Source organism: Aquila chrysaetos, chromosome 26, assembly GCF_900496995.4.
Source record: "Aquila chrysaetos chrysaetos chromosome 26, bAquChr1.4, whole genome shotgun sequence".
Classification (NCBI taxonomy): domain Eukaryota; kingdom Metazoa; phylum Chordata; class Aves; order Accipitriformes; family Accipitridae; genus Aquila; species Aquila chrysaetos.
Genome location: NC_044029.1, coordinates 16,006,147 through 16,024,469, shown reverse-complemented (window position 1 = coordinate 16,024,469; position 18,323 = coordinate 16,006,147). Strand labels below are relative to the sequence as shown.

General features: G+C 44.5%; 1 protein-coding gene across 1 annotated transcript in view; it reads right to left on the bottom strand.

The window, feature by feature from the left end:
- The window catches only part of GRIP1 (glutamate receptor interacting protein 1), a 328,811-nt gene extending 315,736 nt beyond the window's left edge, over positions 1-13,075 (bottom strand). Inside the window, exon 1 of the mRNA XM_030002723.2 lies at positions 12,885-13,075. Within this exon, the coding sequence (XP_029858583.1) occupies positions 12,885-12,939 (55 nt within the window). The 5' untranslated portion in view covers positions 12,940-13,075. The remainder of the gene's footprint in view (positions 1-12,884) is intronic.
- Positions 13,076-18,323: the final 5,248 nt, after the last annotated feature.

The following is an 18,323-nucleotide window of genomic DNA, read 5'->3' as shown; positions in this document are numbered from 1 at the left end:
ATTTGTCTGGGAGTGTTTTATGACTTCCTTTGAAAATTTTAATATTTCTATTATTACTTAGGTTTCAGTAACACCTGCCAGGTGGCAAAGCATTTTTAGAGCACAGACAATACATCAGAAGTTCACAAAAACAGAGAGACACTGGAATACAAAATCAAAGTAGTAAAGATTATCCAGAAGTATATGTATTTTAAACTGCCTGGGAACTAAGGCACAAAGCAGAAAAAACAGCATTGCTGCTATTTTTCCTCCAAACACCTTTAATGCCAATTCATAGTAACAGCCCCGTAGCATTTGAATCCCTCTTTCTCAACAGGTGATCCTCTCATTTCATCCCACACAGTACTCCAGTTTCCAAAAGAATGAAGCCAAAACTACAGCTGTCCCAAATGACAACAGCACAGATAACCTACTGATACCCTCCTTTGAACAAATTCAACAGAGAATTCTCATTGATTTCAACCAAGATGCTACCCTATTTTGTACAGTGATAACTTCTGCTTCTAGGGCTATGATATTTAAATATGCAGTGGGGAAAAACCTTGTGGGTTTTAGGATCCACATGACAGATAAATTTGGAAAAAAAAAAAACTCTCAATGTCTTCACTCTGACAAAGATTCTTCCTCCTGCTATGATACCCAACAGCATTTTTGTGGCAATGAATCAAGCAACTCTGAAAACACACTGGGATCTCAGACCTGTTCGGGTAAATGGTATGCGTCACTTTCGGTGATAAAACTGCTGGCTCCGAGTACACATTTTTTTTGCACATTACTTTCATTTGTGATGCGACATTTTTCAATGAGCGGAAATGAAAAGATGTTTTTCCACCAGGAAAAAAAAATAAAATATAAAGCATCTTGCAGTTAAACACATTTAACTTCTCTTCCAACAAAGAATATGAGGAATAAGCAAAGGAATACCACCAAAGAAAAATATATTTTACATGTTCTCTGGGAAAAAAGGCTTTTAATAAAAAGAGAGGGAGATATTTTAAATCCCTTTTACTGGCTTTCTCTTTCCTCCACAAAACAGATATTAGCACGTATCACAAGAATGATCTTTAATTAAAAAAAATAAACAGTTTCTTTTTGGAATTATCCTTTGATCCACTTAAGCATATAACTTATAAGCATAAATTTAAGCACATTGACTTCAAAGGGATTATTCCTTCCCAAGTATCCGTACATTTCAGCAGCAAAGATTTCAGTGGCCTTGACTTAGAGATCCTTTTAAGATCAGCATCAAATGAACTGGGACCACGTGCACTATCCACTCATACAGTTAGAGCCTAACAGTTTACTGAGTGTCATGACCTGATCCAGAAAAACATGCATATTTTTAAATACTCTGCTGGATTAGGGACTCTGTACAGGACAGTTTGCTGGTTCAAGCCTTTCACATGCAAATTCTGCTGATAAACACATCTCTGACATATTATCAATTCATGACAAGTTTTTGTTTTTCTTTTAATCTTTAGTGTGCTATCGATTAAGGTAGAATGATTAATATTTGATTATCAACTGGAATCTGCATGCAAATAAGATAATTTATGTGTTTGAACTTGAACACCCAGATTCATTACAATAGGCTAAAAAAAATTTCTGTTTAAAGAATACCGTCACAAACCATGACTTCAGAACAGTTCCAGGAACAGCCCTTCACTTGAGCTCACCATGTATTTTACTTTACTACTACAGCATGCCACAAAAGGTACGTTTTTAAACATCATGAAAATGCTTACCTTTAACCTTGCAAACCCTTAAGTATGTGTCACTACAACCCTGAGTATCCTAATTGTGTAGGAATAACCTACAACTCAGTACAAACTCCCCAGAAAATTACAATGCATTCACATAACTGCATAAAAGCCAGAATTTGCCAATTAGGACATTTAGAAGTTCCACATAAACATACTGAATTTTCATCTTAATAATTGAAAGAAAAAAAGTACAAATTACAAAAAGACACTTTATGTAATTATTACAGACAGTTAGCACTAAGGAAGTAATATGCAACACTTGAAACAAGTCAATTAAAAGCTACTTTTCAATACTTTTCTTCAGAGTATCAACCTAAACCCCAAAGAGTTTTTTAGTTTCAATAAACAGGCCCATCATGCTATTTTTTTCTTCTTATGCCGACTTCTTCCTTTGTGGCTAAAGAAAGAAATTAAATATGCCTAGCTACAAAAAAAAAAAAAAAAAAAAGAAAAGTCAGAAAAAAATGCTGCCCACCCTGGTAAGATCAGAAAAAAGCAAGGAGTGATGGAAGAGGAAAGAAATGTCAAAACTAGCCTGACGTATATTATAAGCTGGAAAAGAAAAGTATTAAGAGAAGTTTTTCAGATGACCTGGAACTCCATAACTCAACTACAAGGATGTTTCCTATATTTAAGCCACCTACCCAAGCAGGTCATCATAAAAATTCTCAGAGGTTGTGTTTTTAAAATTACTTCAATTACTTTACAAAAAAGAAACATATGTATAGGAATATAGCTTCAGGCACTACTTACCTACTACCCTGATCTTTGACGAAAGCAGAAAATAGGATATAGAGCCAGCAGCTGAAACTACTTCTTTTTCTTTGGTTTGAAAAATTTATATTTAATGACAGAGGGCAAGTCATCTGAAAATTAAGGCTCTTTTCATATTAAAGTGTTCTGAAAAGCAAGCATCAGTTCACGCTAAATATTTAAACAAATAGCAGTGAAGACATCTAAAATGTGTCTAAGCGGAATGACAAACGAATACATATATGGTATTCCTGATCTTTTTAAGTTTTTTTTTTAAACAAACACAGGTACCCATGCATGCCTGAATGTGTGGATGTATGAAAGCAACACCTTAGGCAGACAGGAAACTTCAAAAACTTTAGGATTAGTACCTTCAAGACAGACACAGGAAATAAGAGACCGTAAGAAAAGCCCGAGTTAGTGCACCATTTTTGTCAGCATTAGTAACGACAGGAAAGCTTGGGAATACTAAGGCCTTATAATAATGAAATCATGATAACATGAAACTTAAGTTGCAAGATGCATTTGTGCAACATGTTCATGTGAACACACAAAAGCACCAGCCGTGTTTCAGCACTTTGTGCTTGAGGTGTGAGGGGGATGTTTGGGGGGGGGGGGGGTGCTGCTACTAATAATGTTCCTGAATTAAGTTATTGACTCAGAAGAGCTACAAGTATAAAGCTACTAAATTATCCTTATACATTACCCATTTCATTCTTTCTCTCCCCTCTCCATACAGCCACCCACAGCCCAGCTGAAAGCATTTAATCAACTGCTTCACTTTTGACATGCAAATCCTGCAAGTTTATCTGGCTCCTGCACATTTTGCAAACAGTCCTAGTAAGAGGTGAAGTTAAAAGCACTACAAATTATAATTTCAAAATACATTTCTGTAAGAGAGGAGACACATTTCCTCAGTCCTGCCAAATCATGATGTACATAGAACCTTTTACAACACAGTCTACTTAAAGCCTTCATCTGCTACGCTGTTTGTTTGGTTTGGGAAAGGTTCGTCTTAGAAAAAAAAAAAAAAAGTGATTTACGGGTATATTCCTCATAAAATTGGAAGTTTTATCAAATAAATCAGGTATTTTGAAAAGGCTCAGGGTTAAATCTTCTCACCGCACTCAAAAACATTGTGATATTTACAAAATCACCAGGAAACCTAAAAACACAGAAGAACAAAACTGGCAGATATATGTGAAGGAGGCAACATATTTTTGGGCAATAGTTTTCTCTGATATTTCAGAAGAGACCTTGGACTAAGAAACGGCCTCCACTAACAGCTACAAGGGCTCCATAAATTTGCTGGCACAAGTGAATTAACCTCCACAATCCGGCAGAGTTGCATCCATTTACCAGGCACTGAATTCCACTCCCCAGAGTATTTTCTGTGTGACTACCGCTCTACCTTCTGCCCAGCTGTTGTGTAAATAATCCATTCCTAACACAGAAACAACCCAAATACTTCACTGAAAATGCCACTAAAATTAAATTTTTGTCAGAGTAGTAAAACAGTCTGTTTATTCCACAACAGCCTCATCTCGGGCTCGGGTCCCAACCCTGCCACTAGGAGCGTTGGGTACAAGCGAGGACAAAATTCTGCCAGTTACCAATGCTTTAAAGAGATTTTGAGAACGCAGAGCATAGCAGGCAGCTCGATGCAACTCACTGGTTGGAACTATCCTGGCTTTGCTCAGACACCAAAAAAACCTTCTCGGTTGGGAGGTGGCACCTGTGAGCATCAGCTCCTCACTGACTGTCCCCGACCAGGAGCTGGCAATGGGGGTCAAAGGCAGAAGCAGCAGGGGAAGCTCCGCTTTGCCATCGCAGCATGAAAGACACGGTATCTGGTCTGCTGAGATGATAATCCAAATAGAAAAGAGTGATATAATTCAAATAGTCCGCAGGTGTGTTAATCCTATGTTAATAACAGCTTTCAGTAAGCTCTCCCATCAGCAAACACCATTGCTCTGCACCACTGGCAGTCGCTGCCCCGAGGACCTGAGGTACCTCCTGCCCATACAGAACACACAGAGCCCACAGACATTTCTCACCGCTCTTCAAGGATTTGGCACAATGTTAGCCATTACTATACCCCCCCCCCCCCCCCCCCAAAAAAATACCAGTTATTGTTCTTCATTTGTTTGCCTGAAAAAATGGTTCTCGTGAATACTGTCCCGCTGTAGAAGCGGCTAAACTGACTGCGGAACACCTGGTCTCCATCACAGGCAACTGTAGGAATGCTGGCATCACTTCTGTATCTTGCTAATTGATATCCATAGAAACAAAAAGCTTGAAACATGAGGAATCGTCTCAGATCTGACTCAGTTAAACACATGCTCCAGTCACCGATACGTTCTTCTTCATTTTGTTTGTTAAATATAAATGCGTTGGGTTTAATTCACTTTATATTGTGGGATAAACCAATCACGTCTCACTGTACATTCATCTGCCATGAAACTGCTTCAGGAAGAGCGTGCTGCACTACACAGTGTGGCTCACTAAACAAAAATAAGCATTTTATGTAGTGCCTGCCTTCTTAGGAAAGATAAGTTACTGGGAGGACACGTTCTGACAATACTTTACAATGTTCAAAATACTGTCTGTTAATAAGAAAACGTTCATGTTCAGTTACACAATATTCAATTAGCACCCCACAAAATGGTGGCATTAAAAATTCAGTCTCATCCCACTGGTAAAAAAAAAAAAAAAAAAAAAAAAAAAAAAGATGAGTAAGTTTCATTGACAGTTATTTTTAAACTCCCATCATTATATTTCTATCTTTAGCTATATTTCAGGGAATAAAGAAATTATGTTATTGAGGGGGGGTGGGGAGAAAGAGTTAAACTTTAGTGAGACAACCGAGGAACTCCCTAAAGGTCTGTGAGATCCCAGTATGTAAAGAGGACAGTAAAACTATTAAAATATTCTCTGCAGCTTTCCCTGCACAGTAGCAGAATCTTCTCAGCAGCGATTTTCACTGATAATGAGAAATTAAATAAGGCACAAAAAAGATCGAGACTGTGTCAGTCACGCCTGTCTTTCTCAATTCCTGTGGTAATTTCCAAAGAGAGAAGATACCAAAATTCCACATGAAACATGTATCAGTATCAAAGTTGTCAGCCCCTGCTTACATGTTTTCTCCTTCACGTGTGCTCTTTAAAATATTTCAACAGTAAGCAAAGAGCATTGCTTCTAACTTGTGATGCAGAATCAGTGAAAAGCAGAATTAGCACTGATAATGACTTTTTAAAAAAAAAAAACATTAGATCATCGGCCTCATTCAGAACCATAAAACCTGGCCACCCCGTACCACGGGACATGCCAGAACGGTTTGTGTTGCCCAGCCACCCGGCACAGCCCGCGCCAGCGGGGAGAGGGAGGAAAGAAGAATCAGTCGGGTGATACAGTCATCAAAATTACCTGCATCCAACATACACGTTACTATTTCACCCTGAATTTTACAGGGTGTCACGATCATTTCGCCAGACCAAAATGCTGAGCAGGCGACCACCCTGTCCCCAGCCACACAGGATGCCGACACATCTCGTTAGTCTGGTTCTGCGTAAGTCAGGACGGACGGTGCTCTCACATTTCAATGTGCATAAATTCAAACGGCTTAGGAAAAACATTCAAACAACGCAGAATTTCACAGCCACAATCATAAGACCCTCACAGACAATTGCTGACTCAGTGCATCCTTTTTCGTAAGCACCAGCATGACTGAATAGGGCTCAGACGCGAGCGAGGTGGAGCAGGCGTTCCGTCAAGCCTTGCCTACTGCAGCCACTTGAGCGCAACACGGTCTGGGCAGCTCTGCACGGAGAACCTTGAGCACCGGCAGCTCAGCTCAGTTTGAATCATACAAAAAACAACCCATAGCAGGGATATGGGTATGCGTTGAGATTCAAGAAAAGTTGCCTACATCTAAATTACTGAAGGACCTAACAGTGAAGCTTCTGTGTTTCAGGTTACTGTCTCTAACATCTCAGTGCACAGGAAACTCTGATCAAGAACTTGTGTTTAGAGCTTGTACCCTTCACAGCTCCCAGATACCCACAAAAGCAACTGTGCCCGTCAGTGGCAAATACTGTTAGTGCTTCAAATTCTACACATTGCTGTTCTTTGAGGGAAGCTAGAGTGTTTGCTGCCATACCAGTAAGTCATCACTCATTGCTGGCAAATCTAACTCCATTTTTGACGCACATTAGCAAAAGCTGTTTTGCCTCTGCAAAAAACAGACATTGTTTCTTTGCATTCAGTATCTCACATTTTCTTTCTCTATGGGGAAAAAAAACCCTTGGTTATGACCCAGACACAGCAGACGATCATTTCCCAGCAATCAGCAAAGACTGTATCTTCATGAAGATTCTGTAACATTTATCAAATTCTTTTAATACTGCAGGTCATAAAATGCTGTTAACATGGCTGTGCAGATCACAAGAGATGTAGATGCTTTTTGCTCATTCTCTGTTCCTTTCATGCTAAAAGGGCACTAGGGAGCCATTGTTGCCTCCTTTCCATCCCTGTGTTAGAGCCCTCCTGGACCCAGCTGGTTTGAAGAGAAAGAATGAAAAAACTGACACAGCGCCCGTCTCCTTTGCACACTGATGAAAGCCAGCTCTAGACTGTCATCTTATCCCACCTGGCAAATGGTCTTCACCAGCGTTCAGTTTAGCAAATGGAGAAAGACCAACTGTCCAAGACGCAGTCCAGTCAGACTGAGGTGAAAAGAGGCAGAAGCCGCAACAAGGACAAAATACATACCGTATTAATAAAATAAAAAAAGTAAAAAAAAAAAGTAAAAATAAAAGTAATTAGTACTTTGTTATTAATGTATCTTTTATTATTAGTGTTTTCCAATTTGAGATTTAGTTACAGTTTCAGATGCTAGTGGAGGACTGGAAGGCAGCTAGGTAAGCCAGCTTCTTATGTTGGCTCAGCGGCCAAGATATGGTGACTTTTCCTTCCAGTTTTCTCCCTACGACTGTTATTCACGACTTCTTCACCTTAAAGGTAAGCAACTACAGCACGCTTTGCAGAGCATAATTGACCAAACATCCCGGTTGTTCACTCACTAGGTATCTGTCTGGACTCCACACTAAGTCTGGGCAATGCCTTCACTGGGGTGGAGATGATCTTCCAAGCACCTCTCCAAACGTTCACCCACAACACCCAGTCCTGATTCCTAGGGCTGCCGCTGTAAGCACATCCCCTCCTCACAAAAGGCTTTCTGCCATCCGGTTTACACTTTAACTTTTCAGGAGACACGTGACGCAAGTGAGAAAACAGATACAGACAGGCAGAAAGCCTTTGCACAAGGTTTCCAATCCTAGCTCTCCAGCTCTTATTTTCTTCAGTTTCCAAAGACCCACTTAAGCTCAGGAAGGAGAAGATTCCTCCTGCCTTATTAGGCCAGAGCTTAGAATACAATGAACAGTCACCCCCAGCCTTCTGTGTTGAAAATACAAGCTAATTTTTAACATGCACCTGGAAAGAGTATGAAGCATATCCTCTGTTAAAGTGGCCTCATTTGATCAGATGTAAAATGCTAACCCACAATAACACAATTAAGTTCAATAACGGGCCCATACCTCTCCCTTATCTGAGAAACTGATTTTCGTCCAGCTTAAGATAAGCAGACAAGCTCACACAGCAGTAACCTCGGGGATAGATGCTTGTTGTCAGAACATCTTCCATGAGAACACGCTAGTTTTGTATTTGAGGCAGGATTCACAAACTACTTGCGTATTTTTTTATCCTTGAGTCCTTGGTTTTAAAACATTTACTAATGTTTCCTTTAATATGCTTCCTAAAGCTCACCTAATTTCTCTGACTGTCAAGAACTGTGAAGGTGGACAGAAGAGCAGAAAATAAAAACACAGTCTTTCCTTCTTCCTCGATATAACTGGGCTACCCTGTTAAACACAGAGGCAGAACAACCGTGGAAGGCATAATAGTTAAAAAAAAAAAAAAAATCAAGACCAAAGTATACTTAGATGCATTCTTAAAATTAATAACCACGTACATTAAGGGATCTCAAGTAGTCCCATAGTGAACATACAAGATATACAAATACTATTTCCTGTACTCCTGTCAAACTTGATCAGCTATAAAGTTGAAACAGGAGTTCCATAAAACGCCTTCATTTAACTTGATTGGAAGGGATATTGAACAAAATTAATTCCAGGAACATTTTTCTTCCCAAGGTATTTGCTCAGATGTCACCTCAAAAAGTGTTTTAGGTGGTTTATAACAAGATTTGATTTAGCGTCTTAGGCAGAAAAATGGGGAGGGGGGAAGTGTGCCCTGAATTTTAATGACACTGTCTTACAGTGGGAAGTCTTCACACGTCAGTTTTGAAATGACAGGGTTTACTGCATCAGGCGTACATTACCGTTCTTTTACTCAACACAGTGCACAACTCCTGTCCTCTAAAGGAGAGGACTCCTTGTGATAATCGTGGCGGTGGAAGCCAGAAGCGGCACAAGCCACTGCAGAGTACTGCTTGACTATGGACCAGGCAGTAGAAACCCAGTAACTGTGCTGCAGCACGCACAAAAAAGCAGCTATCCACTTCATATTTTAAATACGGTTTTAGCCTCTAAAAACTGGCACAATGTGATTTTTTAGTTGACCTAAGTATTCCACATAATTTCCACAGTGAAGACATCTGAAAATACTTGTTGAAATACCACTGATTTCCACCCCTTGGAAGAGAATCTTCTCCACAACAAAGTGTTGCCACAAATGCTAAACCCTAGGTGCACACATGTGCTCCGATGCTTGAAACATTAACCCAGGTTATTCTCCTTCACTCAGGGTATCAATTATTGCCAAGGTGAGCCAACAGCGTTGACCACAACTCTGCTACTTCATATCAGTAAGACCAGCCAATTTCCATTAGCAAAATTCTGGTTTTGTCAAGTTTTTGGATAACCTCCATTTCAGCACATGACTTTTAGAAACGACAAAGACAGGCTGAGCTAAGGACTTTTTGAGGTAGGCATTCAACACGGAAGGGAGGCTCTGAAGCAAGGAAGGGGCAAACATGGATACTGATCCACTAAAATAACCCTGCTTGGAGCCAGCCCGGTGTGTCTGCACAAGGATATGGCTGCAATATCCCGACAGCTCCTCACAGCAAAACAACAAAGCTCCACAGACAGTTTTTTGAGTTGAGTCCTTGCACCAGAAACATGCTGCTGCGGCAGCACCACCACTCAGCTCCTGACGCACTAGATGAACTGAGCACCAGGGGAGATACAAGAGAGCTGGAAATGATCCCCAAAGCAATGCTGCATTGGTTTGGATGGAGACAGGAGTATCAGTACCCAGCGAACCTTGTATGCTGCCTCAGGGGATACAGCGAGATTTCCATGCAGCCCCCACATCCTCTCTAACACATCCACCCACCTCTCAGCACCCGCAACTTCTCTCCTTTCCACAGCTGAGGACAGAGGGGCCTGATCAGCTCCATAAAGGTGCGTGCGTAGGATCCAGAGCTCCCCGGGAGAGGCTAAAACGAAGCCTGTGAGGTTTAAGGGGAAAAAGCCTGGGGAAAGATGGTCTGTACAAACCACTTGTGGCTCACCATAGGGAAATCTTCGCCTTCCCAGTTTTCCCAGCACCTCCAGCGACCCCTTCTTTTCCAGTTCAAACCTGCTGCTACAACTAGACTTGAAATTGAAAGCTGCACAGTAACTGTTTACTATGACAGAGAAGGGGTGTACAGACCATGGATACCATAAACTGACGCCGAAGGGGAAAGCCGGCGGGAAGCCACGGACAAACAGGGACTATTTAGCTACTCACTTGTCTTCTGAGGTTTTGTTTCTTTTGTGGTTGTTGGATGGTTGATTTTATTTTTTTCCCCACTTTTATAGTCTGCTTTGGGAGTATCCACCACCAAGAAACTTCAGCACCAAATTAACTGAGCAGTTTCGTGTTGTAATGCAGCAAAATCACTACTAGTCAGTCCTGCTGGTGTTCATGGGGTTGAATAAAGACTAGCTCCTCTCACTAGAAGAAAACACTAGTTTAAGCAATCAGATTACAGGTACATAAAATCAAAGAAAATACACACGCATGAAATGTTTCTTATTCTTATATTCTCTATAAGTATTATTACCCAATATACACATGCATTTGGGATGGATGGATAAATGGATATTTTATATCCTATAGACGAGTGTGCTTGTATATGTGACAAACACAATTTATGTTACTAAATATTTCACATCCAATATTACTCCATATCTAAATCACAGAAAATTACCGGCTACAATGTTAGTTTAAAATAACAGCATATACATTCATGAAAGTCTTCTGATAGCACAAGGTACGTAAAATGTTCTGCGGAGTAACTGAATGGAAATATTTTCTAGAAACAGCAGAGGGGGATGTTAGCACAACTGGCTTTGAACCAGAATTTAACTGTATCTGTAATTGCCTTTTAACTCAATGCCGTACTAAACTCCTACATTAGCTAAAGATGCACCTTCGTTTCATTACTGCACTGGCCATTTTTCTGGCTAGTTTGAAAGCTTTATTTCATCTATTCTTCATACTCAAGGACTATTAAATTCAACACTGATTAACTCCTTTGACCATTTAATATTTTTCTGAGTCTAAAGCAGAAAAGTTCCAGTAACTGGAATCCTGCTAAATTACTAGCTAGACTTCAGCAATACACAATGCAACATACTTTAGAAGGTAATCATTTACTTTAGGCACAGAAGAGCTTTTTTATTTACGCAGTGAAAATAAAGAAAAGCATCAGCGATAAGACTATTGGCGTATAAATCTATCCAGCTTCATAATGAAGATGAAAGAGATTAAATAGAAAATAGGAATAAACAAGAACTGTTAACAAATCAGTATTCTAACTAGCATTAAATCCATCAGAGCAAAACCATTACCACTGTTTACTTAGAATAAAGACAAGCCCGCACGCTATACAGCTCGCGACACAACCTTTATGCAGAACAAAATGAGAAAATATTCCCAGTTTCTGACATAGCCAGATGACACCCCTTCTAAAGTTTCCTCATCTGTAAAAGCATCTGATACATTTTGACAGCTGTCGTCCATCCTATTTCTGCGATTCCGCAGCTACGCAGACCCCTGACATGAAGAAGTATGACCACAGATTTTAGTAATGATGGTATTTACTACGAGGAAAGACTAAAAATCTAGCTTTTCACAGCTGGAATACCTGCTCCCATTTCAGCGACTATTTTTATGATGTCATAGGTTTGCGATGAACTTCCCATTAGGGATAGGATTTACTAGTCAGAAGCACGGCAGCAGTTCCGCCACAGACTTCCACAACACGAGCAACCAAAACCTCCTCCTTTTTAACGCCCGGTGAATTTTTGGCCCCGGCAGCGCGGCTATCTCTCCAACGCGGCGGCAACCGAATCCCGACGTCCTGCGGCAGGACTCCGGACGCTAGCACGGAATTAACGACCTGTCCATCAGAGACGGGCGTACCTGGAAGGTCCCGAGTGCGGACGGCGTACTGGCCTTTTCCCCTTCCACTCACAGGCTGAGGACAGAGCAGTGACATGACAACCTCCCCTGGCGGAAGCCCGCTTTGAGGAAACGGCAAAAGTTACCTTTCCATTAGAACGAACAGACCGTTTATTCGGCAAAAGCTGTCCGCCGTCCGACAGGGCCGACCCCCGCGCCGGGCTGCAGGGACCCCGAGGCCGCTCCGAGGCCGACGGCGGGGGCAGCTCCTCGCCCGCCCGCCATCGCAGCGGCTTCGCGGCTCCCCCGTGACGGTGACCCCCCCCACACACACACACCCCCACCTCCCCCCGTCCGGGGAGGGACGGGACGGGACAGGTCCAGCCTCGCCCCACGCGTGGCGGCCCGGGGGCAGAGCCCCCACGCAGGGAAGTTTCGCGAAGTCACTTCACAGCCCCCCCCCCACACACACACACACAGACACACTCCGCCTCACGCCCCCCCCCCCCCCCCCCCCTGTTTTAGGAGCCCGGCCCGGGGGAGCGCGGGCGGGCGGCGGCACCGCGGAGAAAAGTTAGTTGCGGAGGTGGCGGGGCCCGGCCCGGTGTGTGTGTGTGTGTGTGGAGGGGGGGGGGTGTGTGCGCCCCCCCCCCCACCCGCCCCGGGTGCCGGGCTCCTGCCGCCCGCCGCCCCCCGCTCCTGCCGCGGCGGCGGAGCAAGATGGAAGGCGCGGGTCCGCCCGTCCCCCCGCGGGGCGGCTGCCGCCGTGCCCCGGGGATGCGGGAACACACGGGACACGCGACACCCGGCAGCCCGTCCCCCCGTCCCCCGCCACCCGCCCTCCTTCTTCCCTGGAGGCGCCGGCTGCCGCCCCCGGTGCTCCGCGCTCACCTCGCTCCGGCTCGGCTTGCAGGCAGATGGGGATGTTCTTCTTCCAACCCGGCATGGCTCCGCGCTCCCCGCTCAGCGCTGCTGCGGCGGGAGGCGGCTCATGGCAGGGCGAGGAAGAAGAGGAGGAGGAGGCGGAGGAGGAGGAGGAGGAGGAGGCGGCGGCGACCCGCGCTCGGGGGGAAGTCGGCGGCTCCGGCGGGCAGCGGCTGAGGGGCGGCGGCCGCGCGGGAGGAGGGAGGGAGGGAGGGAAGACAGGGGGAGGGGAGGCGGCGGAGCTCCGCCAGCCTGGGGGACGGGAGGGAGGGCGGGAGGACGGAGGGAGGGCGCGGGGCGGGCTCGCCCCGGTTCAGCCGGGGACAGGAGAGGGGTGGGCGGGGGGATTGCGGGAGGGGGAGGCTCGGGGAGGGGGGGCGCCCGGCCCCGGTGTCCCCCCCCGCCCCGCTCCGCCGGCGGCAGGTGGGACCGGCCGAACCGCCGGCTGCACAATGGAGGGGGCGGCGGGGCCAGGTGGGGCGGGGCGGGGGCCGCGGCAGCGGGCGGGGGCCGCGGGCGGGCCGGTCGTGGGGACGGTCGGGACTGGCCGTGACACGGCCGCGGGCGGGCCGGTCGTGGGGACGGTCGGGACTGGCCGTGACACGGCCGCGGGCGGGCCGGTCGTGGGGACGGTCGGGACTGGCCGTGACACGGCCGCGGGCGGGCCGGTCGTGGGGACGGTCGGGACTGGCCGTGACACGGCCGCGGGCGGGCCGGTCGTGGGGACGGTCGGGACTGGCCGTGACACGGCCGCGGGTGGCCGCCCCCTTCACTTGAGGAAGGGTCTGAGCTTTGGCCCCCGACCCGAGCGCGGGGCCCGGCGGCTCCGGCTTCGCGGGTGCCGCGTTGGGACGGGCTCGTCCCCTTCCCGGATCCCGAGCGGCCAGTTCGGTTCCGAAAGCTGGGAAATAAAAAAGAGTTACCAGAAAAGGACGGGCACCGACCGACAGCCCCTTGGTCAAATAACCCCGAATTTGCACCGTAAAGCGTCCGGGGCCCGGTTGTGCCCGGTCGGGTTTCTGTCCTCCTTACAGCTGGTCCCTTTTGACCGAAAGACCTCGAATCTCGCCCCTGAAATTGTTTCTGACACGGCCGTGTCCTAAGAGGAGACTAACGCTGCGGTGATTAAATATTCCTTTTATTTTTTACAGAAAAGTAAAAAAACAAACCCCACTATAAAAATCCAAAGTGGCAGGTTTGGATGTTATTTTAAAATAATGGTAGTAATATAAGTGAAGTTGGGGTTTTTTTCCGAGGCACTTCTGGGGGTGGACTGCTGTATGAGCTTCATCTTGCCTACCAGTTACGCTAGGATCATTTTTGTATCGTCCATCCTTTCCTCGTATTTATAGAAACTGCGCGATTTCACATGGTCAAACAACTACGCCTGAACCCTTCATTCAGATGAAGATTTGAAGGGTTTCCTGGATTTAATTTCTGCTGTAAACATAATGACAGTTTCCTGACGCAGCATTTCTCTGCGTTGACTCTGTGCCAGCGCATCAAGCAGAACGTGTGCCTCCATACTCACGAAAACCCCTTGATTAAAATCCCACTGACGAGGGCCGCAGCTACCGGCTTTTCCTTGATCGCGCTCGGGCCGCGGTCCCGTCGCCGGTCACGCTGCAGTCGCGCGTGGCAGGGTCACCACCGAGCGGTACCGGTGATCCAAACGAGGAGCGGGCAGATCCTGCGTTTCTGCTGAATTAAGAGTATGCAATAAGAGTTGCTTTTGCCGGCGACTCTCTTGCTGCCTGCGAGAGGACGGGTGATACCTGGTCTAGAACAAAACCCAACAGCACGACGTTAACAAACCAAAAACATTTTACCGAGTTAGAAGTGTCAGGCTGGGCTTATGTCAGGTTTGGATCATGTGACCACTGATATTTTTGTTTCATTAGCGGGGGCACTACATTTGGATTTCCTGCATCTTCGAACCACGGTCCTGTGTCCTTTCTTGAAGAAGAGATGTATTTACGCTAATATTCTCCTTCCTTTCATAGTCCCTTTACTTAAACAATGTTGGGGGTTTCTGATTGGTATTTCTAAAGAAAAATGTGAGTCTGCATGTGAATTTCTAAGCATTATAAAATAAGGGTCCCAGCCAGATTCTTTTCTCGAAGGGCAAAGCTTCCAGAAGATGCCTTTGGGGCGTGCAGGCAGAGCAACTGCACCGCCCGAGGCAGGTTCAGAGGAAAGGGAGAGGGACGAGACTGTGCGGCTGCTCAGCCCAGCAGGCACCCACACAAGGAGACCGTGCTGGAAACTGTCCCAGGACTTGCTGGAGAACACACAGCCAGGGAACAGGTTTCAAGGCAATGAAGTGGTTTAGAAGCCATAGAACTACTTGTCAAAAAATTGCTTTGGCACTTACTCTCCTAACCTCTGCCATTTCTTAAAAGAAACCTGGGCTTTCAAGTGCTATGGAATGAAATAAAACGTCCGATGATTGTGTGTCATCCATGTCCTAAATCTTACCTACTACCTCCAATGTCCAGCTTTTACTCCTAGGCTTTCCATTGTGAGTGAAAAAAAAATACAAACATTGAGCCTTAACATTGTAGTTCTGATCCTCCAGCCAATTTTTTTACCAGCATTGGAGTTCTGCAAAATTGCAGGTCAGGGGAATAAAGCAGTAGATTGCCCTACTCTTCAGTCCACAATAAGCCATTTTCTAGCTATTTTTTTTTTATAGTGCCATCACTTTGAATGTGAGTAAAGATGCCTTATGACTGAACGTGGGATTTTTCAGGGTCCTGCAGGAGTCATAAAATCCCAGCTGCTGGTTTGGATTTGCTCCAGAAATGTGTTTCAAAATGAGGGATAAGTCCTAATTTTTCTAAGTATCGCTGGCTTCTCAGGAATAAGTATGCCGCATATTAAATAGCTGACAATATTTGCATCATTGAGTGGAATATGTATGCTTCTCTCTGTCTTATGCAAGACTTTACAAATAAATCCTTTTAGGCAATGACACTCTGTAATTCCCCATTTCTGTGCTACAGGAAAGGCTTGCATGGGTGCCTGGCTCAAGTTAATTTAATTGCATTCTCTTACTCACATGAGCTGTTTTACACTGAACAACTGCTTCTGCGTATCCCAATGCTAGCAATGGAAGAGAGCGGTCACCTGATTTCGATGGGCATTTTATGGTGAATATATCACACCGGCAGCATATAAACTTCCTGCCAGTTCTTTTCTGTCTACAGCTTTTCCCCCCAGAGAATGTTAAATGAACTGAATCTTGATTTTCAAGGAAGCGCCCTTTCTTCTGACTTGATGCTGCAGCGTGGAGGTCATCTGAAGCATGTATAATAACACCCTAGAATTAATCAAAAGCAAAAGAAGTATAACATTCCCAAGGAAAGGTTTATTCTGTGAGTGTTCTAAAGAAGAGATATATTTTTTTATTTCCTGTTCTTATTTATTCCCCAAAAGCTAGGTAGGAGAAATATGCAGAAGGTGGGGCTGAGGGTTCAGCTCTGGAGGACTGGAATGTTTCTCAGTAACAGCAGATTTGTGCCAACAATTACCTCTAACTTACAAGAGATGCCTCAGCTTTTAGGTCTTTAAACTTCACTTTTTTTGCTCAGTGACTGACACTCACTATCCATGTTTGCATACACGTTTGTGATTTAAAAGAGCTTTACAAGGTGGCAAGGAGAATATCCCCTGCAAATAAAAATCCAAAATGACCTAAAATTACTTTGATTTTTTTTTTTGATATTACAACTGCTACAGGTTTCTGGTCATTCAAGGCCTGGAAACCTCCATATCGTTCTGAATAGATGGAAAATGCTTGAGCCTACCACATTGCTCTTGGTGGCTCTGTAGCAGGTGCCCGTGCCTGTTTGGGGGGAAGGAAGGGTAGGTTCTGATCCTTTTAGATGGACCGGTCACCAATGCATGCCTGAGACTGAGGTATTCCTGCTAAGGGTTACATAAATGTGTATGAGTCACATTAAAGTGTGATGTGATTTCATTAAAAAAGTGATACCAATCTTGCCAGAACTGAGCACTGGGCAGACCAGAGATGCACTCTGTACAGCGTTATCTTCCCTGCACTCTGCTCTTTTATTTTCTCTTTCTTTATTTTCCTTTTATTAAAAAGGTGCCTTATCTTGAGAGCTATTTGTCACATTGCTGAACATCAGGTCAAAAAGTTCATAGATGAGACATAAGGAGTAAACCAACAATTGATTTTTTTTAGGTGCATTTTAGCACTTTTCTTAACAAACGTTAACAAAAAAACAGCAGGACGTCCTGCCGTAGAGCGGTAACCATTTGTTGTCAGCCTCACTGGGGAGTATCCACCTCAGGACAGTGCAGAAGACGTGGTCCCTTTCCCTTGCTCTGTTTGTGGCCCCATGAATCTCTCACGTTGGCACAGCAGCGGACGTCAGCAGGAGAGGAGGGCGTCTGAGCCCGCCTGTGGAAATGGGCCCTTCAGGAAGTTAAGACTCAGGTTACCTTGTCTGTCAGTCCCCAAATAGATTTAGGAATCAGATAAAACACGAGCACAATTAGTTTTGCAAGTTGGCAGCAATTCTGTGTATGCTCAGTATCAAAAATTTAGGTACCTGAGGAATTGTAGATAAGTACTTTGGTAGCTACAGCCTTCCAAATAACCAAAAGGGAAGGTGGGAGTTTCAGGGATTGTGTTTGTGGGTTTAGGAACCTGCATTCTACCCATTGCCCATGTTATGTGTCTGTCTGCCTTTGGATTTAGCTGTCTAATGTTTTGAGGAGGCAGGAAGATTTTCTTTATTTCCCTTAGAAGACAACATTTTTGAGGTTCTATCACAGATCCTTGAACTACAGCAAACAAGCAGAAGAAGAAACAGTCAGCAGAAGATGATCTGTAGACTCCTGGTCATGCCAGCATCCTTGTGCCAAACAGACACACAAAGCCCACCGGACGGCAGATTGCCTGGGGCTACCTGCTTGCCTCTTCCCATGTCTGTATCCTACCCCAAAACAAAGAGACACCGTTTCCCAGTATGCTGAGGCTTTTCACTCTGGACTGATACAGGTACCCAAGTCTGAAATTTTGTTTTTCATATGCTGCTAGAATAAAATACTCCAATTAGTGCTTATAACTGTTTTGTTTGCACAAAAATGAGTTTTGTAAATCAGTTGCAAAGGGCTGCACAATTACCAATGTAATGAAAAAAACAAATTACGCAAATATTAAATAGTCTGACTTATTGCAGCCTTTTTGTGCTGATATTGAAGTATAAATAAAATGAGAGCATTAACTAGAAAAAGACTTAAAAAACTGGAATTACTTAAAACTTTCATCTTTGCAAAACATGTCTCGATAAGTAAGCAGCTAAAACGGATATACAGGAAAACATTCAAAAGTATCTGAAAATACCTAACAATTTTCGATATAACTTAAGCCCC